This window comes from Monodelphis domestica, chromosome 6, assembly GCF_027887165.1.
Source record: "Monodelphis domestica isolate mMonDom1 chromosome 6, mMonDom1.pri, whole genome shotgun sequence".
NCBI lineage: Eukaryota > Metazoa > Chordata > Mammalia > Didelphimorphia > Didelphidae > Monodelphis > Monodelphis domestica.
In genome coordinates this window covers 209,280,686-209,305,758 of record NC_077232.1, presented here as the reverse complement: position 1 = coordinate 209,305,758, position 25,073 = coordinate 209,280,686, and the positions used below count along the sequence as shown (strand labels likewise).

General features: G+C 35.0%; 1 protein-coding gene across 3 annotated transcripts in view; it reads left to right on the top strand.

Moving 5' to 3' along the window:
• The window catches only part of LOC100021515 (probable ATP-dependent RNA helicase DDX60), a 145,007-nt gene that overhangs the window by 57,545 nt on the left and 62,389 nt on the right, over positions 1-25,073 (top strand). For all 3 annotated transcript variants that reach the window (XM_007496145.2, XM_007496144.2, XM_007496143.2), the window contains 6 exons: positions 4,314-4,480; positions 4,987-5,142; positions 5,738-5,887; positions 12,836-12,955; positions 13,686-13,781; positions 21,195-21,310. In XM_007496145.2, coding sequence (XP_007496207.2) covers positions 4,314-4,480; positions 4,987-5,142; positions 5,738-5,887; positions 12,836-12,955; positions 13,686-13,781; positions 21,195-21,310 — 805 coding nt within the window. The remainder of the gene's footprint in view (positions 1-4,313; positions 4,481-4,986; positions 5,143-5,737; positions 5,888-12,835; positions 12,956-13,685; positions 13,782-21,194; positions 21,311-25,073) is intronic.

Genomic DNA, 25,073 nt, shown 5'->3' with positions numbered 1-25,073 from the left:
AAGGGCTAAGCAATGGGGGTTAAGTCACTTACCCAGGGTCACACAGCTCAGAAGTTTCTGAGGCCATATTTGAACCCAGGACCTTCTGACTCTAGGCCTGGCTCTCAATCCACTGAGCTACCCATCTGCCCCCACCTACATTTCTTTTAAACTGCTGTACATTGGCTATGGCCTTTTTTAGTTATAACCTTTAATACTTCAAAATCTCTGTCCTCCTCCATCATCTTTTCTTCTTCCTTTGTTTCAGAGGATTAGATGGTCCTCTTCATTTCCAAGAAAAACCTTTTACCTATACCTTAATCATATCTTCTCCCATGTTCTCTAACATGTTCCCTATTATTTCACTCTACCTCTTTCAGAAAAATGAGAGTGATCTAAGAAATAAGTTGGAGAAAAATGGAGATGGATGGAAATATTTTATTCTAGCATTTTCTGTAGATGTTTTGATGTACTCATCAAAAACTGACCTTTTCCCTAAGTAATTCTAATGTCTGTTTACCACTAAAATTTATCAACTTATTCTTCTTTGATACTCTTGTCACCAGACTAATCTTAAAACTACGTTTCCAACCTTATTTGTTACTGCTTCCCAATATAGTTGCTCTCCTCAATGAGGTTTGTCTCTTTTGTCTCTCCAGAACATGCAATGCTCATATTCATCTCCAAGTTCTTGGCTCATGATCCTTCAAATACCTTTCTGATTCTGCTCTACTTAATAAAACCTAATCTTAAAGGTGCATTTCATATTTTCCTCCCTCCTTGGTTTCAAAGATTTCCCTATAATATTTTCAATAATTGTTTTATGACAAATTAATCTTTTCATTATGTAACATTAATTTTAGTATCCTGAATTTTTCCTTAATCAGCAGAATATAAGCTCCTTAGGGCCACTGCCTTATAGAGAGTATGCCCTTAATAAATATTCATGGAAGTATACTTTCCATGAATAATTAAGACTTGTGATTTCATTATTATATTTTATGGAATTCTTTATTGAATTTTAAATTTAATTTAAGACATTCCCTAATCGATGGACATCTACTTTGTGTCCAGTTCTTTGCTCCCAAAAAAGTAATGCCATAAGTATTTTGGCATATATAGGACTTTTCTTTTTTTTATCAGTAATTCCATTGGGCCATATAGACCTTGTAGTGGGTTATCTGGGTGAAAGAGTGTGGATATTTAATAATGAACTTGGAATGGTTTCAAATGGCTTTCCAGAATGATTAGACCAGTTTGTTTCTTTAAGGGTGTTAATGTGTTTTTCTTTTAAGAATCCTTTCAGAATTTAGACTGAGTGAGTCAACAAATAATGATTAAGCACCTATGTGCCAGGTACTGTGCTAAATGCTGGGGATACATATACAAAAACATGGTCCCTGATTATTCACAATCTAATGGGAGAAACAACATGCAAACAACTATGCCCATATAAAATACATACAGTATAAATGGGAGGCCATCTCAGTGGAAGACTTTAGCAGTGGAGAGATCAGGAAAGACTTCCTGAAGGAGGTTGCATTTGCAATATCTTGAAAGAGTCTAAGGAAGACAAGAGGGACATGATTCAAGTCAAGGAAGCAGAATAATATAGAATGGTTTGAGGAATAGCAAGGAGCTCAATGACTCTGGATTACAGATAGCCAGAAAAGAGTAATAAAGTGTAAGAAGACTGGAAAGGTCAGAATAACCAGTTTGTGAAGGACTTTTAAAGGTAACAATTGATTCTATATTTGATCCTGTAGGAAATAGGAAACCTTTGGAATTTGCTGAGGAGTGATATGACATAGTTAGACTTGGTCTTTAGAAGGATTATTTTGGAAGCTGAGGGGAAGATGGATTTGAATAGAGAGAGAGAGACAAGGCAAGGAGAATGTCCAGAAAACTTTTGTAGTCGTTCAGGCATGAGCTGATGAAGGGCTACGTCAGGGCAGCAGCTGTGTGAGCTGAAAGAAGTGGGTTTATATTGTGAAGGTAGAAATGTCAAGAAATGGCCACCAGTTAGAGATAGGTTGGGGTGGGAGGAGGGGAGCCAGTGTCAGTGGGAAGTTGTGGAAGATGCCTTGCTTTACAAATTGTGAGTCTGGCTGATGAGAATTGTCCCTCTATTCCTATTACTTCTGTGATATTTCTTGTGTCTCCCCATCTTTTAATTCTCAACATATGAATCCAGTGAGCTGAAATTATCCTTCCAATCCATCCTACATATGGCTGCCAAAACGATCTTTCAAAACTATAGCTCTAATCATATTACCTCAACATATCGAAAACATTTAGTAAGGACATCTTCCCTGCAGATTAAATTTCTCTAATGCTGGCATCCAGGAATTGTCATCATTTGGTCCTTAAAAGATCTTTAAAAGTGTTATTTCCCAGCACTGTTACATACTTTTCTATGAAAATTTGTTTTCATGCCTTGGTATTTTTTTTAAACCCTTACCTTCTATCTTGGAGTCAATACTGTATATTGGCTCCAAGGCAGAAGAGTGGTAAGGGCTGGGCAATGGGGGTCAAGTGACTTGCCCAGGGTCACACAACAGGGAAGTGTCTGAGGTCAGATTTGAACCCAGGACCTCCCGTCTCTAGGCCTGACTCTCAATCCACTGAGCAACCCAGCTGCCCCCATTTTTTTTCCTTGCCACCTTGAATTCTGCCACACTGCCCCCTCTAGCAAGCAATTCATCAATCATTGATTAAATGCTTAATATTTTCCTAATATTAGAGATATAAACACAAACATTGTGAATGAATGAAATCATCCCTATTCATAAGGAGTTTCCATTCTAATAGTTTAATTGTTGCATGATTTTCAAAGTCTAGAACAGATGAAATTTTCTTTTTGAAATTGTGCCTGAATACCACCCCTATCCTTTCTGTCTTCAGTTGTTATTTTCTCCTCTGTATTCCCAGAGGTATTTGTACCTTTCTAATGGCACTTTCACATTTTACTGTGTATTACATTTATTTCTGTATGGGTCTAATTTCCCATTTTCCCCTGTTAGAAAATAAACCTCACAAGAAAAAAATCTTTGTCTTTTCTCATTGGCAATTCTAATTTCTTCCATTTTTTCTTCCACTCTTATTTCTATTGCTAGCATTTATACTACAATATTTAATAGAAGTGCTAATAATGGAAATACTTGTTTCACTTCTGATCTTATTGGGAAGGTTTCTAGTTTATTCCCATTACATATAATTTTTGCTGATGGTTTTAGAGAGATGCTATTTATCGTTTTGAGGAATGTTCTATTCATTTTAATGTTTTCTAGTGCTTTTAGTAGGAATGGATGTTCCATTTTGTTAAAAGCTTTTTCTGCATATATTGAAATATCCATATAGATTCTATTGGTTTTGTTATTGATATGATCAATTATGTTGATAGTTTTTATTAATATTGAACTATCCCTACATTCCTGCTATTAAAATCTATAAGGTCAAAATGAATGATCTTTTTGATATGTTGTTGTATTATTCTTGCTAGTATTTTGTTTAAAAGTTTTGCATCAATATTCATTAGAGTAATTGGCCAAAAGTTTTCTTTCCCTGTTTTTGATTTCCTTAGTTTAGGGACCAGAACCATATTGGTGTCATAAAAGGGATTTGGTAGGGATCCTACCTCTACTTTTTTTGAATAGTTTATGAAGTATTGGAATAAATTGTTCATTAAATGTTTAATTGAATTCACTTGTGAATCTATCTGGTTCTGGGGCTTTTTCCTTAGAGAGTTCATTGATGATTTGTTTGATTTGTTTTGCCAAGATGAGATGGTTTAAACATTCTATTCCCTCTACTGTTAATCTTGACAATTATATTTCTTTAAATATTCATCTATTTAATTTAGATTATCAGATTTCTTGGCATGTAATTGGGCAAAATAATTCCTAATAATTGCTTTAATTTCTCTTCATTGGTTATAATATCACACTTTTCATTTTTATTCCTAGTAATTTGTTTTTTTCCTTTTTTGATAAAATTAATCAATAGTTTATTCATTTTTTCATTAAACCAACTTCTTGTCTTATTTATTAGTTCAGTTGTTTTCTTATTTTCAGTTTTCTTAATTTCATCTTTGATATTCAGAATTTCTAATTAGGAATTTTCTTGTCATTCTCTAAGTCTAACTCTCTAAAGGAATGTATCCTTAAAAATCTCCACAAAGCCCAATAGTACTTTGTACAAAATAGGATCTAAATTATACAGATTATGGAAAATGAGTTATGGAGAACAAATATTCTCTAGATAATATAGAATTTACTATTGCTGAAGGCTTTAAAATATCTTAAAATTATTATGATGATTTTTTATTTTCCTAGGGAAAGTAAGAAAAGATTTCAGCATAGCTATTCATATGATGAAAAGAATTCATTCTATAATGGAAAGATACCAGGAATTTTTGCAGAACCCAGATAAAAAAGAGATATCCAGATGTCTTAGATACTTAGGATTTGACAATTTGGTCAAAACTTTGGATCCCACACAGGTAATTTTTTAATAATATATTTTCTCTTTAAGTAATTTTTTTCTTCATGTACTTTTAAAAACCCAGTAATGAGTAGTAATAAATACAGCTTCTGATAAACAAAAGTTTATTTTCTTTTGACAAATTATTTTGCTTTGTTCCTAATCCACAAAAAAAGGAATAAAATTGGAAAGTTCTTGCCAGTTGTATTATGTGAGAAAGCATCGCTTTGATTCTAGTGAAATGTCTAGTGTCTTTTATGCTATAGTTAGGCAATCCTTCCAGCTGCTAATCATTCTACTGACTGTCGATTTGGGAATTGTATTTCTTTTCATTATATTTAGTTTCCTATTTCCTAAACTGATGAAAAAGGTGGCAAAATACCCCCCAGAAAAATGATATACCATTTGACAGCTTGATGAAACTGTATTTGGCACATAGTGGCATTTTATTGCAATTTTGTTGAATGAATAAATTCATGAAAAATATCTTTTCAACCCTAAATGATGTATCAATCAATTGTACAGATTATGGAAAATGAAAGGAAAAGCAAAAAGTTCCGTTATGCTATTGATATGGGACCAGCTCGCTTTCAACTACAACAAATGGGCCATTACTTGATACGCAATGAGAGAAAAGATCCAGATCCAAGGGTTAATGATTTTATTCCAGACACATGGCAGGTAATGATATTTAATTGATTTTTTAAAAATTTTACTTTAAAGCAAAATGTCAGTAGAATATTATATCATTGTGGGTTCATATAGAAAATTTAGAGTAATACTATATGAAAGCACATCTTTTATATGAGATCATTTTTAAATAAAATTACATTTTTGATATACTTAAACAATAGAATATTTTGATTTGTCCTGAGATCATAAATTTAGCTCTGGAAGGAATTCAGTTGAATTTAATTAAATAAGCACTTATTTAGTATCAACTGTATTCTAGTTCCTAAGTCAGTTGTAGGGGAGGCAAAAGTAAAAAAGAAAGTCCTCCTCTCTCAAGAATTTAGGTCCAATTGGAGGAAAATAATCAGAACCCAAGTAAATATAAACTATGTAGTAGATGAATATCCCTTCCCTACATTCATGGAAGTCCTGTTTACTTCCAGTTAAAAGTTTAGTGAATCCTACCAAAGACACTGCAATGTAGGCATTGGTTATGAAGAGTTCTAATGCAATTTCATTGACTTCTATGATATTTTTTGCATAGTATTTTGGTGACAACCTGTTCATATTGTTCTCCCCATGTATGTTATTTCCAAATCTACAGAGAGAGCTTCTTGATGTTGTAGACAATAACGAATCAGCTGTCATTGTTGCTCCTACATCATCTGGGAAAACATATGCCTCTTACTACTGCATGGAAAAAGTTCTGAGAGAGAGTGATAATGGAGTGATTGTATATGTGTCCCCTACAAAGGTAGCACTTATAATTGAATATAATTTTTGGACTTTGCTGCTCTGCTTTTCAAAGAAATGCATAGCTTTATTGGATGAATTTAATTTTATTTGTTTAATTCTTTTCCTTAGCTCTAGAGGGTGAGAATAATGTATAATGGATTAAAGACCTGGGTTTTAAGTCAAGAATATTTTTAAAAACCCTTATCTAACATCTTATAATCAATAATCAGTATTGGTTCCAAGATATAAGAGTGGTAGGGGATATGTAATTTCAGTTAAATGACTTGCCCAGGGTCATATACCTAGGAAGTTTCTGAGGTCAAATTTGAACTCACAACCTCCTATCTCTAGGCCTGACTCCCTATCCATTGAGCCACCTACCTGCCCCATGGATGTTCATTTTAATCCTGCCCATGTTAGTAAATATATGACCATGAAAATCACCTTTCCTTTCCCTGTGATTTTTATCTACTAAATCCTGGATAGGCTACCATCTGTTTTGGTAAAGGAAATTCTCTATCTTGGAATTCCCTACATTGATGAAATCATAGTTCCTTCATATATTTGTATATGTAGAGAGTACAGTAATAGAATCTTAATTATAGAACTTGAGGGACTAAGAAGTCATCTAATTTAACCCTCTCATATTACAAGGGAGAAAATAGTGGGAGACCCAGAAAGATAAAAATGACGGGGCTAGGTTAGTAGTTAGTGGTCATTATTTAATGCTTCTTAGTGACAGTCTGGAATGGAACCCATGTCCTGAGTCCTGATCAATGGAGAGCTTTTTCTTTTTCTTTTTTTGACCTCTTACTTCTTCTTTTTTTTAAATTAAACATTATTTTTTTCAGTTATCAAGCACATCCTTTCCTTTCAAGCTTTCATATCCCTACAAAAAAGAAAAGAAAAAGAAAAAATGCTTATATGCAATATGGAAAGTTAAAGAAAACAAATTCCTATATTGGCCATGTCAGAAAATGTATGGTCCCACTCTACACATTGAGTTTAGCAATTTTCATTCAGGAGATGAGCATCATGCCTAACCATGCCTGCTCTGGAATCATTTTTAGTTATTGCATAGACCTAAGTATGTAAATATTTCAAAGTCACTTATTTGACAACTTAATCATTAGTGTAAAAATAAATTATCCTCTTGGTTCTGTTTACTTCACACTTTATCAGTTCATGAATATCTTCTCAAGATTATTGAGACTACCACTTTCACTCTTTTATGGCACAATGGTATTCTGTTATAGTCCTTTGCTACTACAAAAAGAGCTAATGTAATATTTGTTCTTTTGACATCTATTTCTATTACAGTAACTCTACCAACAGAGACATTTTTTCTTAAATTCAATGCTTCTTTATAAGGACACTAAATTCTTTTTTTTTTCCATTTGAATAACTTTATTTAGTCAATTTAGAACATTATTGCTTGGTTACAATAATCACATTATTTCCCTCCCTCTCCTCCACCCACACTTCCTGCAGCCAACACACAGTTTCATTGGGTATTATTTGTGTCCTTGATCAGAACCTATTTCCATTTTGTTGTTTACACTAGGATATTCATTTAGAGTCTACATCCCCAACCATATCCCTTTGACTCATGTATTCAAGTAGTTGTTTTTCTTTGGTATTTTTACTTCCACAGTTTTTCTTCTGGATATAGATAGTGGTTTTTCTTGTAGGTTCCTCCAAGTTGTTCAGGGTCATTGCATTTCCACTAATGGAGAAGCCCGTTATATTTAATTGTACCACAGCGTATCAGTCTCTGTGTATAATGTTTTCCTGGTTCTGCTCCTCTCACTCTACATCAATTCCTGGAGGTCTTTCCAGTCCCCATGGAATTCCTCCACTTTATTATTCATTTGAGCACAATAGTATTCCATCACCAACAGATACCACAATTTGTTCAGCCATTCCCCAACTGAAGGGCATCCCCTCATTTTCCAATTTTTTTGCCACCACAAAGAGCTCAGCTATGAATACTTTTGTATATGTCTTTTTCCTTATTATCTCTTTGGGGTACAAACCCAGCAGTGCGATGGCTGGATCAAAGGGTAGACATTCTTTTATCGCCCTTTGTGCATAGTTCCAAATTGCCCTCCAGAATGGTTGGATCAATTCACAACTCCACCAGCAATGAATTAATGTCCCTACTTTGCCACATCCCCTCCAGCATTCATTACTTTCCTTTGGTGTCATGTTAGCCAATCTGCTAGGTGTGAGGTAATACCTCAGAGTTGTTTTGATTTGCATTTCTCTGATTATAAGAGATTTAGAGCACTTTTTCATGTGCTTATTAATAGTTTTGATTTCTTTAACTGAAAATTGCCTATTCATGTCCCTTGCCCATTTTTCAATTGGAGAATGGCTTGATTTTTTGTACAACTGGTTTAGCTCTTTATAGATTTGAATAATTAGACCTTTGTCAGAGATTTTTGTAATGAAGATTGTTTCCCAGTTTGTTGCTTCCCTTCTAATTTTGGATGCATTAGTTTTATTTCTACAAAACCTTTTTAATTTGATGTAATAAAAATTATTTTTTTCTTTTCAACTTATTTTATTATTTTTTTCCTTTTAAACATTATTTTATTTTATCATTTTCAAACATTATTATTTTTTTAAAACCCTTACCTTCCGTCTTGGAGTCAATACTGTGTATTGGCTCCAAGGCAGAAGAATGGTAAGGGCTAGGCAATGGGGGTCAAGTGACTTGCCCAGGGTCACAGAGTAGGGAAGTGTCAAACATTATTAATTGGAAACAAATATCGTTTTCTTTTCCTCCCCTCCCTCCCATAGGCGCCGCATGTTTCCTCTGGGCATCACATGTGTCCTTGATCTGAACTCATTTCCATTTTGTTGGTATTTGCATTAGGGTGTCCATGTAGAGTCTTTCCTCAATCATCTCCTCCACCCCTGTAGTCAAGCAGTTGCCTTTCCTTGGTGTTTTATGTTTGTCCTCTGCTTGTGGGTAGTGTTTTTTCTCCTAGATCCCTGCAGATTGTAAAGGGACATTGCATTGACACTAATGGAGAAGTCCATTATGTTAGATTGAACCACAGTGTATCAGACTCTGTGTACAATGTTCTCCTGGCTCTGCTCCTTTCATTCTGCATCAATTCCTGGAGGTTGTTCCAGTAAAATTTTCTGTTTCTTTTTTTCCCCACTTTTAAACACTATTTTATTTGGTCATTTTCAAACATTATTCCATGGAAACAAAGTTCATTCTGTTTTCTTCCCCCCCCCCCCCCATAGCCGACACGCTTCCACTGGGTATCACATGTGTTCTTGATTCAAACCCATTTCCATATTGTTGGTATTTGCATTAGGGTGTTCATTTAGAGTCTCTCCTCAATCATGTCCCCTTCACCTCTGTAGTCAGGCAGTTTCTTTTCTTCGGTGTTTTTACTCCCACAATTTGTTTGCTTGTGGATAGTGTTTTTTCTCCTAGATCCCTGCAGAATGTTCAGGGACATTGTATTGACACTAATGGAGAAGTCCATTACGTTTGATTGTACCACAGTGTATCAGTCTCTGTGTACAATGTTTTCCTGGTTCTGCTCCTTTCACTCTGCATCAATTCCTGGAGGTTGTTCCAGTCTCCATGGAATTCCTCCACTTTGTTATTCCTTTGAGCACAATAGTATTCCATCACCAACATATACCACAATTTGTTCAGCCATTCCCCAACTGAAGGGCATCCCCTCATTTTCCAATTTTTTGCCACCACAAAGAGCTCAGCTATGAATATTTTTGTACATGTCTTTTTCCTTATTATCTCTTTGGGGTACAAACCCAGCAGTGCTATGGCTGGATCAAAGGGCAGACAGTCTTTTATTGCCCTTTGGGCAGAGTTCCAAATTGCCCTCCAGAATGGTTGGATCAGTTCACAACTCCACCAGCAATGAATTAATGTCCTGACTTTGCCACATCCCCTCCAGCACTCATTTCTTTTCTTTGGTGTCATGTTAGCCAATCTGCTAGGTGTGAGGTGATACCTCAGAGTTGTTTTGATTTGCATCTCTCTGATTATAAGAAATGTAGAGCACTTTTTCATGTGCTTATTAATAGTTTTGATTTCCTTGGCTGAAAACTGCCTATTCATGTCCCTTGACCATTTTTCAATTGGAGAATGGCTTAATTTTTTGTACAACTGGTTTAGCTCTTTATAAATTTGAGTAATTAGACCTTTGTCAGAGGTTTTGGTTATGAAATTTGTTTCCCAATTTGTTGCTTCCCTTCTCATTTTGGTTTTGTTGGTTTTGTTTGTACAAAACACTTTTTAATTTGATGTAATCAAAATTGTTTATTTTACATTTTGTGACTCTTTCTATGTCTTGCTTGGTTTTAAAGTCTTTCCCTTCCCACAGGTCGCACATGTATACTATTCTGTGTTCCCCTAATTTACTTATAGTTTCCTTTTTTATGTTCAAGTCATTCAACCATTCTGAGTTTATCTTGGTGTAGGGTGTGAGGTGTTGATCTAAACCTAATATTTCCCACACTGTCTTCCAGTTTTCCAGGCAGTTTTTGTCAAATAGTGGGTTTTTGTCCCAGAAGCTGGGATCTTTGGGTTTGTCATATACTGTCTTGCTGAGGTCACTTACCCCAAGTCTATTCCACTGATCCTCCTTTCTGTTTCTTAGTCAGTACCAAATTATTTTGATGACCGCTGCTTTATAATGGAGTTTGAGATCGGGCCCTGCAAGGCCACCTTCCTTTGTATTTTTTTTTCCATTATTTCCCTGGATATCCTTGATCCTTTGTTCTTCCAAATGAACTTTGTTATGGTTTTTTCTAAAGCAGTAAAAAATTTTTTTGGAAGTTCAATGGGTATAGCACTAAATAGATATAAGTTTGGGTAGGATAGTCATTTTTATTATATTGGTTCGTCCTACCCATGAGCAGTTAATATTTTTCCAATTGCTCAAGTCTAGTTTTAGTTGTGTGGAGAATGTTTTGTAGTTGTGTTCATATAGTTCTTGTGCTTGTCTCAGGAGATAGATTCCTAAGTATTTTATTTTGTTCAAGGTGATTTTGAATGGAATTTCTCTTTCTAATTCTTGCTGCTGAGCTGAGTTGGAAATATATATAAATGCTGATGACTTATGAGGGTTTATTTTGTATCCTGCAATTTCGCTAAAGTTGTTGATTATTTCTACTAGCTTTTTGGTTGAATCTCTTGGATTCTTTAAGTAAGCCATCATGCCATCCACAAAGAGTGATAACTTGGTCTCCTCCTTGCCTATTTTAATGCCTTCAATTTCTTTTTCTTCTCTAATTGCTACTGCTAGTGTTTCTAGTACAATGTCAAATAGTAGAGGTGATAATGGGCATCCTTGTTTCACTCCTGATCTTATTGGGAATGCATCTAGTTTATCCCCATTGCAGATGATGTTAGCTGATGGTTTTAGATATATACTGTTTATTATTTTTAGGAATGACCCTTCTATTCCTATGCTTTCTAGTGTTTTTAATAGGAATGGGTGTTGTATTTTGTCAAAGCCTTTTTCTGCATCTGTTTGAGATTATCATGTGATTTTTGTTGGTTTGCTTGTTGATATGGTCAATTATGTGGATGGTTTTCCTAATATTGAACCAGCCCTGCATCCCTGGTATAAATCCTACTTGATCACAGTGAATGACCCTCCTGGAGTCTTTTTGCTAGTATCCTATTTAAGATTTTTGCATCTATATTCATTAGGGAGATTGGTCTATAGTTTTCTTTCTCTGTTTTTGGCCTGCCTGGCTTTGGGATCCCAGTATCATGTTTGTGTCATAAAAGGAATTTCGTAGAACTCCCTCTTGTGATAAAAATTATTGATTTTACATTTTGTGGTTTTTTTTCTAGCTCTTGCTTGGTTTTAAAGTCATTCCTTTCCCAAAGTTTTGACAAGTATACTATTCTGTGTTCACCTAATTTGCTTATAGTTTCCTTCTTTGTATTGAGGTCATTCACCGATTCTGAGTTTATCTTGGTGTAGGGTGTGAGGTGTTGAACCAAACCTAATCTCTCCCACACTGTCTTCTAATTTTCCCAGCAGTTTTTATGAAATAGTGGATTTTTGTTCCCAAAGCTGGGATCTTTGGGTTTATCGTATACTGTCTTGCTAAAGTCATTTACCCCAAGTCTATTCCACTGATCCTCCTTTCTGTCTCTTAGCCAGTACAAAATTGTTTTGATAACCACTGCTTTATAGAATAGTTTGAGATCTGGCACTTCAGGTCCTCTTTCCTTTGCATTTTTTTTCATGATTTCCCTGGATATCCTTGATCTTTTTTTCTTCCAAATGAACTTTGTTATGTTTTTTTTCTAATTCAGTAAAAAAGTTTTTTGGTAGATGTGCAGCTACATTAAAATATATCCTCCCTACATAAGGACATAGGTAAACACGTAAATAGGATGCTGGGATTTAGAGTTCTGGGGTTAAAAATTCTAATTACACAATATAAAATAGAGATAATAGTAGCACTTACGTCCCAATGTTGTTGTGACGATTACATATGTAAACTGCAGACCTTAAAGTGCTATGTATTATTTTTATGCTTGTTGCTTTGAAGTTCTCCATGACAGTCCCTTTTTAAAATAAGTGGCATGCATGCAAAAAAAAAGATACTTAAGCTCTTCAAATTAGAATGACAATTGTGCATACTTTTAAATGGCACCTTTTATTAATTTTTCAGTTTACCTTAGAGTTAGCATAGCATAACGGACAGTCTACCTTCAAGTTAGAATAGACCTGATTTCAAATCCCAACTCTGTCAAAGACTTTTATATGAACTCTCAGTGGCCTAGATGATTCTTTAAGTTTACAAAGTGTGGAGGAGTTGGTCCTTTCATTTGCTTGGAGTTTCCTTTCAAGGAAATTCTTTATACAAGTGAAATCTAGAGTTTTATACTCCTAAATCATCATTATTTTGTTGTGATTTTGCTAATGCACTTCTTTTCTGCGTGAACCAGGCCCTTGTTAATCAAGTGTCAGCCACTGTCCAGAGTCGATACACTAAAAGGCTTCCTGAAGGTCAAGTTCTCTGTGGTGTTTTCACAAGGGATTTCCGCAGTGATATATTAAACTGTCAGGTACTGAATGGTAAATTGTATTTATAATCAAATTGTTATAGAAAAATTCTTAATACTCTTTTGATTTTATAAAGAAAGAATCCAAGATAGAGAAATATAAAGTGATTGTTAATGAACCATGAAAGATACAAGTGAAATTAGTGAAATTATTAAATCTCACTTAAGTAAATTAGGGAAAATATTCATGGCTCTAGTAGCATATTTGAGTCTAACTTAAAACAGTGGGCCACAGTGCCACTTCAATCACTAAAGATATCAAAGGGATCTCTCATGACATTGATCATAAACACTTGAACAAACCATCTGACATTCTGTTTAGAGTTGATAATTATGTGTAAGCATACTCAAAACCATAGTTAATATCATAAGGATTCCTAAGAGTAAAATTCTTGATTTCATTTTGTATCTGGTGTTGAATTAATTCCAGTGCAAATCCTTGTCAGATGTTCATAATAAAACAAATCAGAACAAAAGAACAAAACATTAATTTTTCTCCATATAGAATTTTTTCATAAATGTATGGAATTTAAAGAAGAAATCTCCATGATGCATCATGATTTCCATGAAACTAGTCCTAAAAAAAGAAAAAATAAATGTAGATTCAGTTGTTTGATTTATAGTAAAGTATGAGAAGTGCTTTGCAAACATTAAAACACTATTTAAGTGTAAGTTATTATTACTAATTTATCAGTAGGTTTCAAAAGAATGAATCACAAACATGTCTTTTTAGGTCCTTGTAACAGTGCCAGCCTGTTTTGAAATACTATTACTTTCTCCTACTCATCAAGAATGGGTGGAAAAGATCAGATATGTTATATTTGATGAGGTAAGTGGTTTTCCATTTCTCAGAGTGTGTCTAAATACTAACATTATTTTAGGGATAAAAATACCTCAGGATGACATCCTTTTGCTAATGCTATAAATTAATTCCTTTTGAGGTATTGAATGGAACTGCTTCCTATTACATTCTATGCTATAGTGAATTATTATAATTTCTCCATTATCCTATATAAGCTCCAGCACATAAAACTGCACCCTGCAAAGTTATGTGTGGAAAATTCTCACATGGATTCCTTGGGTTTTAATGAAAGTAGAATATTTTAATGAAAGTAGAATATATCCTAAGTGTGGAAAGGAAACAAGACTGACAGTTTGTGGGGGAAGGGGCCAACTGGGAGTGGCACTTGGGTCTTGTGACTAGCACTTCCTTCCTGCCGGGTGTGGCAGTTGGGTCTGGTGACTAGCACTTCCTTCCTGCCAGTTTGGGGGACTTGCTGCCTGGTGTTGGAGGAGAGAGGAGCTTGTTCAGCCAGTCTGGAGTGGCATGCTCTTCTTGGTTCAGCCCGAAGATTCAGGCCCACTCTTCTCTGAAGGTCAGATCTTATTTGCTTTCTGTGTACTGCTAAGATTCTGAATTAGACAAACGAGATTAGACGGGAGTTGGACAAACCCTCTGCCAGCCTCTGGGGCCTGGACTCAGGTCTGAAGCTGAGAAAAACTCCAATCCCAACTGGTTAATAAACTTTATATTATTTGAATTCGCAGTCAGATAAGTGGACTATCTTTTTGGTCATAGAGGGAGCTGAACTTCAGTTCAGTCATTTAAAGACAAACAGACATCATTGGATCCCTGCTGCTTCCTCTCAGCAGGGGGCATCTCCCTCCCTTGCCTCACCAAGCAATATTCCCTCTCTCCCCTCAACTACTCCTTACCCCCTACAAACCTCCCATTATCCCCCTGTTTTCCTATCCTCCTTTTCCTTTCCAAATAAATATTACAGTTCTTGGTGAGCCAGGTAGGAGATTTTGTTCAGTTAAATTTTCAAATCCAAGCATATCATCTGCTATTTCAATAACTCTATTGAGGAACTTAGATGGATATTCCCCACTTTCCTGTCTCAATTTCTCAAATTTTCCCCAAGTATCTGGTCCTTTTGAAAAACTTTTCATTGCCTCTAATAAGTCTTCTCTGGCCTTTCTTAGGTAATGTAGATTTTATAACTCTGTTCCTTCCTCTGGCCATGATGTTAAATTTGAATTGTTTCTAGTTTCATCAATGAATTGTTGTTTTTCCCTTTTTGAAAATAATTCTGAGAGAAGAATTTCAGTGTCCTGGAAATCTGGATCATAAAGCCTAATTGCTCTTTTAAATTGTTTTAAATATCTCATCAGTTCTGAAAACCAGGAAGGCATCCATTTTTTCAGACTTTCAAGGTCAGCTATTGTAAATGGTTTATGTGTTTTAATATGAATTATGCCACTATCTGGTTGTAGGCTTGTCAGTGATGCTTGTCCTCTTCTTGGTCTTGGGTGGGACACACCCAATGCTCAAGGAATTTCCAAACACATTGTCCTCTGTATTCCACTCATCAATTGCCTCATTCCCACCTTCAGCAGCTCTGGTGTTTTTACAGTTTGTGATCATGGTGATGAAAGACGAATCTTCCATGGCATCAAAGTACTCTTTATCGTCATCTTCATCACTGTTCTCCTCTTTGATCCCATGGGTGGGTGAGGTCACTTGGGCAAAACCCCACTGAAGCTGAATTGCAGGATATGATTAATGAAGTAGATGCTGATGGTAATGGCACAACTGACTTTCCAGAATTTCTGACTATGATGGCAAGAAAAATGAAAGACACAGATAGTGAAGAAGAAATTAGAGAAGCAATGTAAAGTATAGCAGCAATAATACACAAACAAATGCAAAATGTTATGATTGTAATTGCAAGAAATCATTGCAAGCAACAAATTTATAAACCATCGATAAATACATCCAACAAGGAGTGAAACCACATTGTTCACAAATTGTCTCAGGTGCTGCCAAACAAAGTCAGTTATGAAGCCAGGTGAATGGGATAACATCAAAAAGGAAAAATGGGAAAGGAAATGGGAAAAATGAAAAGGAAGGAGACTGCATGCAAATAGAACTTTAAGTTCCAAAAGCACAAAATAAAACCAAAGAACAGACAGAAGAAATCCAATTAAATAATGATGTAACAGAGATTAAAGAGAAAAATGTTGGAACAGTAGAACAAGACACAAAGAAAGAGGAAGGAACAGAAGTGGCAACAGTCTGTAATACACAAACTTCAAATGAATTAATTGAAACACACGAGCAAACAATAGAAGGGTCCAATGGGGAGGAAAATGCAATAACAGAGAAGGTTCAAATTATCAGACCTCCTGGAGACAATGGCACGGAAAGCAGGGATGATATTACAAAAGAAAATACCAATGACATAATAGAAAAGTCAACCTTAAATCCTTATGCAGAAGAATTCCAACCAATAGTAACTGCACAAGAAAAAGCAAATACAAACATTATTATGCAATCCTTGAGTCTCCATGATAATGCAATTCCATTGCAAACTGATGATGAATTGCAAAATGAATTTTCAGAGCAACAAGAAAAGTCTGTAGCAGAAGAACAAAACTGGAATTTGAACAAAATAGAAATAGAGGCACCTATGGTCCAAGTGTGCCAACAAAATGAGAACACAGAACTAAGGGTCATGATAAAAGTGGGTAATGAGATCTACCCAGCTCTTATTTATACAGGAGGAACTAAATCTCTTTTAAAAACATCTCCTGAAGACAGCCAAATCACAAGTTTCGTACAAGTTAAAGAGCTTGCAAAAGAATTGGGGAATATAGCAATCACCAAGCAAAAGTCAGTGCAAGACACAAATCACACAGAATCACTATATTCAATAATGTTTGATTCAGAAAATGAAGAAGACCAAGAACCTTATGAATATATCAAACCTTACAATCAAGATCACAAAACTTTACAAGAGGGAGAGACAGATAATTATATTAACAACTCAAATCAAGAACAAACAATCCAGTCAGAAGAGTTAGTTAAGGAAATAAACTACACAATCTCATTAGAAAAAATGCTGGAAGCATTGGGAGTCAAGAATTACCAAGAACTTTGTGAAAAGTATGTGGAAGTGGATAAAGTGGATAGAGACACTAAATTTGCAGTACAAGAAAATTATATACCTGATCCAAAACAAAATGAAGAAGAAGAAAACAATGTAATGCTCCTATCATATCTTCCTTTCTCTGACGTAGAACTTCTCACAGACTAGATTGTCAATTAACAAAATACATACAAGCTTTACAGACAAGAATAGCAGAATTGCATGAAATGGGCTTGATACAACAAACAGTACCCCTGGATTACAATTTGCACAATGTCAAACCAGGAGACATAGTATACTTAAAAAATTTCAATAGAAAATTGGCTACAGACATAAAATGGACTGGACCACATGAAGTATTGCTGACTACCCCAACAGCTGTAAAAGTTCCAGGGAAAGACTCATGTTTCACTGTTCCCATGTGAAACCAGAAAAAGTTCAACATCACTATAACAGAGATAGAAGATAATTAGATAAAAGAGAGTGCCGAGAAATGAAAACAAAAACTGATTAACATAAAAATGTACAACACAAAGAAATAATAGTGACACACAATCTTTGAGACAACTTTCCAGCCTAGAGGAAAAGCAACCCAGAGAAAAAGCATCCCAGAGGAAAAGCAACCCAGAGAAAAAGCATCCCAGAGGAAAACCATCCCAGAGGAAAACCATCCCAGAGGAAAAGATTTAAAACCAGCCCAGAGGAAAAGCATCAAGAAAAGATACTAGAGACAAGAAACAAAGAGGAAAAGCTGAAATGGACAGCTAAGACTTTGAACTTTGTAAATCTGTTTACATAAGAAGAGGACAGATAAAAAGTGAGACTTATGTGTAAGACTGTGTGTGTTGAAATAATAAAACAAAAGTAATTTCACATATTAGGGAAATAGCATGCATTACTCCATAACATGGAAGAAAGAAGAGATCCATCAGTTAGCATGAGAAGTGGAAATCTGAAGAAACTTGATAAGTATTTATTCAACACAACACTATTAGACACAAAACACAAAATCACTCACATATTGAGAGACCTTGCTTATATAAACAAGTGTCTGAAATTGAATTTATGTAAAATGTAAATATGTATATAGTTACTTCCATAAGGTCTTAGGCAAATAGAAAGATCAATAGGTATTTCTATTTGACTGACATCATAATGTGGAACAACTTCCTTCCTGCCGGGTGTGGCAGTTGGGTCTGGTGACTAGCACTTCCTTCCTGCCGGTTTGGGGGACTTGCTACCTGGTGTTGGAGGAGAGAGGTCCTTGTTCAGCCAGTCTGGAGTGGCATGCTCTTCTTGGTTCAGCCCGAAGATTCAGGCCCACTCTTCTCTGAAGGTCAGATCTTATTTGCTTTCTGTGTACTGCTAAGATTCTGAATTAGACAAACGAGATTAGACGGGAGTTGGACAAACCCTCCGCCAGCCTCTGGGGCCTGGACTCAGGTCTGAAGCTGAAAAAAACTCCAATCCCAACTGGTTAATAAACTTTATATTATTTGAATTCACAGTCAGATAAGTGGACTATCTTTTTGGTCATAGAGGGAGCTGAACTTCAGTTCAGTCATTCAAAGACAAACAGACCTCATTGGATCCCTGCTGCTTCCTCTCAGCAGGGGGCATCTCCCTCCCTTGCCTCACCAAGCAATATTCCCTCTCTCCCCTCAACTACTCCTTACCCCCTACAAACCTCCCATTATCCCCCTGTTTTCCTAACCTCCTTTTCCTTTCCAAATAAATATTACATAAGTCCTTAGAGATCTTCCTTAGATTTAGATCTGTTGGTTAGAGAAGCAGACTTTTGGGTCATGAGTTTCCTTGATAATAGTGATGGTGGTTATTTAAATAATAATCTCTTCTCATTTTTAAATAAGCATACTTATGACTTTACTCGGGTAGGAGATTCCTGGAGGGGAGAACTTCCCTTGTTAATTCAGATCAATGCCTTCTATGAAATGTATACTCTGGAAATATAAAATGTTTGTGTCTCTTTGTGTGCATGTCTGTGTCTATTGTTCATGTATGTCTTGCATCTCTTTTTGTGTGTGTATTTTTGCATGTGTCTATGGTGTGTTTGTCTTTATATATCTATCTGTGTATCTCTGGGGTTGTCTGTGAATTATCTGTATGTCTGTCTGATGTCTGTATAGTTCCTTCTAGATGTTGCTTGCAGGGAACCATGAATACATATCTGGGGTCTCCTTCACTTATCCTTCTCAAAAGGAAATGTTCATTCTTGGCAAGAAGAGAACAGAAGATTGAGACCTGATTCTGGCTACTCTGCTCTCCTTGGAGAAGACATCCTAGGCTAGAATATATCTGCCACCCTAAATACTCTAGGAAAGTAATATCTAGCTGTACTTATTGGTATCTATCTTCTTAACAGGAAAGTAATATCTAGCTGTACTTATTGGTATCTATCTTCTTAACAGGAAAGTAATATCTAGCTGTACTTATTGGTATCTATCTTCTTAACAGGGAAGTAGTCCTCCAACTTAGATATCTTTTAAAAAAATAATACTTTATTTTTCCCCAATTACATGTAAAAATAATTTAAAGCATTGATTCTTTCTCTTTTCCACCTTCTCTCCCTCATTTCCTCCAAGTCCTCCCCTCTTTCAGAGACTGTAGACAATGTAATTTTACATGTGTGGTCAGATAAAACATTTTCCCATGTTAGTCATTTTGTGGGAGAGATTTCAGATAAAAAAGAAGTAGAAAGAAAGTAAAATATAATATTTTTCAATATGCATTCACACTCCATCAATTCTTTCTTAGAAGACAGATAAGATTTTTTCATCATGAATCTCCAGGACTGTCTTGGGTCAGTGCATTATTAAGAATAACTAGATCATTCACAATTATTTGTCAAAAAGTATTTCCATCAGTGTGTACAATGTTTTTCAAGTTCTGCTCATCTCACCAAGTTGGATGTCAAACTTTCTACCAAAACTAGTTATCCAAACTACACAAAGTAAATAGGGCATAAACCCACTTATCCAAGGCAATAGTAAACAGAAATCACAGAAAATATACACATGAGGATATGCTGAAGAATATTCAGTGAATAATTTCTCCCATTTTGGAGTGATATATCAGCTCAACCAAGAGAGAATCTCAGTTGCCACTCAAGGGGAGATTTCCTTAAGTCTCTCGTGTGCTAAGCTGGCAGTGGGTATTGATTGAGGTGCCCATTCCTTCACATGTCAGCTTTTGCCCGGAGCATTTATTTTCCTTTTATTGCTTCTCTCTGTAAACAATCAGAAAAGGTGTGGTGTGTCTTCTTTCTGAAAGCTAGAAACTGAAAGATCAGGATTTCTCTCCTTTTCTCAGCTCCTGTGAACTCTACTTTTCATAATGGCATGGAATATTGAATATTCAATCTTTAAGGAGATTGATAGAGGAGAATATTATAAGAAATGGGCCTGGAACCCCTGTTTCTAGAGCATTACTGAGACACTGAGAAGTTAGGTAGCTTACCTAGAGTCAAACAGCTACTATGAATTAGAGATGTTGAATATAGGTTTTTCTGACTCTGAGGCCACCTTTTTGCTGGCATGTTCCCCAGAGAACCATTGATGATTAGACAATGTGCCCTGCTTATGCACTTTGACTCCAGTAGATAACCTGGAATTTTATCATTAAAGTTCTTAAAGGAATAAAAAGGACTTTTTCTTAATAATCTGGGGCTTTTATTAGTTTTACCTTACAAATTGTGTCATTTAATTTCTCCCAAAGTTTTCTATACATTGTTTCCTTTTTTATAAATAATGACTGTACTTGCTTATAGATTTTTTTTAATAAAAATATATGTTTTCTAGAAATACTGGAGAAAAACACTAGATGGGAAGCTTTCTGTGGACAGGGACCTGGTCTTACCTTTATGTCTCCCTCTATGATCACTACAATGCTTTACATACAATGTATTCTCAGCAAATATTTGTCAATTAAAAGCAAGTTTAGTGAAAAGTAGAGAAATTAGATGGTATTTGACCTGATTTAAGGCAAGAGGGAAGGCTGATGTATTATCAAGTTAAGTAGTTGATATGCATTATTTAAACCAAATAATGAGAGTCCCTTATGGAACTAATTTTCTTTATGATATTTTGTCAGAATTACCTGAATTTCCATAATTTATCCTGCAAAAGGCTCTCCACTCTTTGCTCTGGCTTCACAATCACAAAGAAAACAAACAAGCAAAAAATAAAAACTGTCCTATTTTCCATTCTGTTCCCATACTTAATTTTCATTTTTTGTTTTCATACACTATTACTATATTAATTCTTCAACTGAAACATTTTTCTCATTAACAGGTTCATTGTCTTGGGGGAGAGATTGGAGCTGATATTTGGGAACATCTGCTTGTTATGATCCGATGTCCCTTCTTGGCTCTTTCAGCAACCATCAGCAACCCTGAACATCTCACTGAGTAGGAATGAGATTTTTCTCCAGAAAAATCTTCTTGTAAAAGCTATTGCTTTTTTTGTTTGTCATAAATAATTATTTCCCCCCAACCTATATGAACTCTATTGTTCTAGTGAGTATTTCTATAGATTTATAGCAAATTGGGTAACTTTTTTTTCTGAATCCTCCAGGGAAATGAGTCTTCTTAAATATTTCCTCAGAATATATTACCTAACAAGTTCCCAGAATCATAGAACATCAGAATTGGAGCTTCAGAAGCTATATAGTTCAAATCACACTTGAAGAAGAATTCTTCTACAACATATTTGACAAGTGCCTTTCCAACTTTATTCCTAATGCCAACCCTAAATCTATTTTTCTGTAACTTCAGGACTCTCTGACCTTGGACAAATACCCTAACTTCTCAGTGTCCTATATTATCTTAGGAGCATAGATTCAAAGCTGGAAAGATCTTAAAGGTCAGTGAATCCAAGTGTCTTATTTTACAGAAAAGGAAATCAAGGCCCAAAGAGATGAAGAAATATATCCAGGGTCACTGACTTAATAAGTGTTTGATATAGTATTAAAACTCAGCTTTTCCTGATCATAGCATTCTATATTTGATGGCAAACTGGCACTCTACTTTGGGTCCACTGCTAAAAAAGGAGTTGGCATCCTGGGATCTGTGAACTTTCTTTTTTAGTGTTTTGATAACCTTCTGTTAATATAATTGGTCTCCTTTGTGATGTCATTATTTGTACTTAAAAATCTTTTTCTTTGAAAGGGGTCTATAGACTCCACCAGACTTCAGAAGGTGCCCATGACATACACAAGAAGTAGGGAACCCTGCCGTAGATTTAGTAGAAAAATTCTTGCGAAAATCAGAAGTAGATTCCTATCAGAAGTTGCAGGGAGATATATTTTTGTTTTTATTTTTTAAATAACTTGCACCTTGGGATAAACATTCATCAAGGAAATTAAGCAAAAAATATATTATTATTATGCTTCAATCTGCATTTAGACTCCCTCAGATCTTCCTATGGTGGTGGGTAGCCTTTCCCATCATGCATTTCTTGGGATTGTTTTTTTGGGGATCTTTGCATTGCTGATAATAGATAAATCATTTACTTTTAATCATTGTTATTACTGTGTACGATGTTCTGGTTCTTTTCACTTCACTTTCCACCACTTTATATAAGTCTCTCCATTTAAAAAAATTATATGTGTATTTGTGATTGTCTTGTTCATCATTTCTAATGGCACAATAATATTCTGTTACAATTATATACCACAACTTGTTCAGCCATTCCTTAATTGATGGGCATCCTTTCAGTTGCCAGCTCTTGGCCACCACAAAAAGAGTTGCTATAAATATTTTTGTATAGTTAAGTCATTTTCCCTATCTTTGATTCCTTTGGAATACAGACTTAGTAGTGGTATTCCTGGGTCAAAGAGTATGTAAAGTTTTATGACCCTTCAGGTTTGATTCCAAATTGCTTTTCAGAATGTTTACATCAGTTCATAGCTCCACCAGCAATGCATTAGTGTCCTAATTTTTCCACATCCCCTCCAACACTTATCATTTTCCTTTTTTGTCATACTTCCTTATCTGAGAGGTGTGAGGTGGTATCTCAAGAGTTCTTTCAATTTCCATTTCTTTAATTTATATGGTGATTTGGAGAATGTTTTCATGTAACTAAGGATAGATTTAATTTCTTCATCTGAGAATTGCCTCTTCTTATCTTTTGATCATTTATTAATTTGGGAATGCTTTGTATTCTTATAAATTTGACTCAGTTCTTTATATATTTGAGAAATGAGGCCTTTCTCAGAGATACTTGCTACAATCTTGCCCCCCCTATCCCCAGTTTTTTGCTTCCCTTCTGATGTTTGTTGTAATGGTTTTGTTTGTGCAAAACTTTTTTTTTTTACTTAATATAGTCAAAGTTATCTATTTTGCATCTTGTGTTGTTCTCTATGTCTTTGTTTGGACAAAACTTTTTTCCTAGTACATAGATCTGTCAGATAAACTATTCTTTTCTACCCTATTTTGTTTATGATATTTTTCTTTATTTCCAAATCATGTATCTATTTTTACTTTTCCTTGGTATATGGCATGAGATAGCAATGTGTCCAGTTTCTATTATAATGTTTTCCACTTTTTCCAGCAATTTTTGCTGAATAATGAGTTCTTCTCCCTAAAATTTGGATCTTTGTGTTTGTTAAACACTAGTTAATTATGTTATTTAATACTTTGTACTTTGTGTTAAGTGCCCAAATTGTTCCATTTATCCATTACACTATTTCTTAGGCAATGAGTTTTTAAAAATTATTTTTTTTACATTTAAATACCCAGTTAATTCCATCCATCCTTCTCCTCCCCAATGAGAGAAGACATCATTGACAAAAAGACATATATGTATAAAATTATTTTTTTATTTATTTCTATTTATCAGTTTGTTCTCTGGAGTTGGAAATACTTGTTATTCTTCAAACAATATTTCTATTGCTATATGTAGTGTTTTCTTATTTCTGCTTATTTCATACTTCAAAATTTCAGTTGTGTGTTTCCATAGCTTTCCCCCCAAATTAGCCTATTCAACATTTCTTCTGGCATAGTAGTATTCCATTGCAACCACATGACCCAGTTTGTTTAGTCATTCTCCAGTTGATGGACTACCAATGTTGTGACCAAGTTAAAGCTAAACCACCTTACTTCATATATTTTTATGTATCCCCTTGCTATTCTTGACCTTTTGTTCTTCCTGATGATTTTAAAAATTATTTTCTTCTAGCTCTATGAAATATTTTTCCTAGTTTAATTAGTATTACACTAAATAGGTTAATTAATTCAAATAGAATAATCAGCTGGGTGGCTCAGCGAATTGAGATACAGGCCCAGAAGCGGGAGGTCCTGGGTTCAAATATGCCTCAGACACCTTCTCTCTGTGTGACCCTGGGCAAGTCACTTGATCCCCATTGCCTAGCCCTTACCACTCTTCTGCCTTAGAACCAATACACAGTATTGATTCTAAGATGGAAGGTAAGGGTTTAAAAAAAATAAAATCAAATTAGCTTATTCCTCTGTCCTGCATATAGATTCTTCAAAAGACAAATATGATGATCTGGTGCTTTGATATGTATGAGAACTTACTGATTTGTTGTGATTTATACAGTCAAAGGAGTGTAAAAGTAGATGATTTTCTGGAATTCCCTTGACTTCTCCATAAGTCGGTGAATATTGGCAATATGATCTCTATTTCCTCTGCTTCTTTGAAAATCAGCCTGCTTTTCCAGAAAGTTCACATAGTGCTGAAACCTAACTTGCAGAATTTTAAGCATAGTCTTGCTTACATGTGAAATGATCACAAATGTTTGGTAATTTGAAAACTCTTTGGCATTGCCCTTCTTTAGGATTGGCACAAAACCTGATATTTTCTAATACAGTGGCAAATTTTGAGTTTTCCAAATTTGATGACATATTGAGTGCAGTCCTTTAACAGCATAATCTTTTAGAATTTTAAGTAACTTAGCTGGAATTCTATTTCCTCCATTAACCTTATTATTAGCAATTGCCTATAGCTCACTTGACTTATTTCCCCAGGATGTCAAACTCTAGCTCTCTAACCATACCAACATTATTGGTAAGATCTATTTATTTCTTATAAAGTTCTTCTTTATATCCTTGCTATCTCTTCTTGATCTCTTCTACTTTTGTTAAATTCTTACTATTTCTTGTCTTTTATCATATCCATTTTGGGGTGAAATGTTCCCTGATATCTCTAATT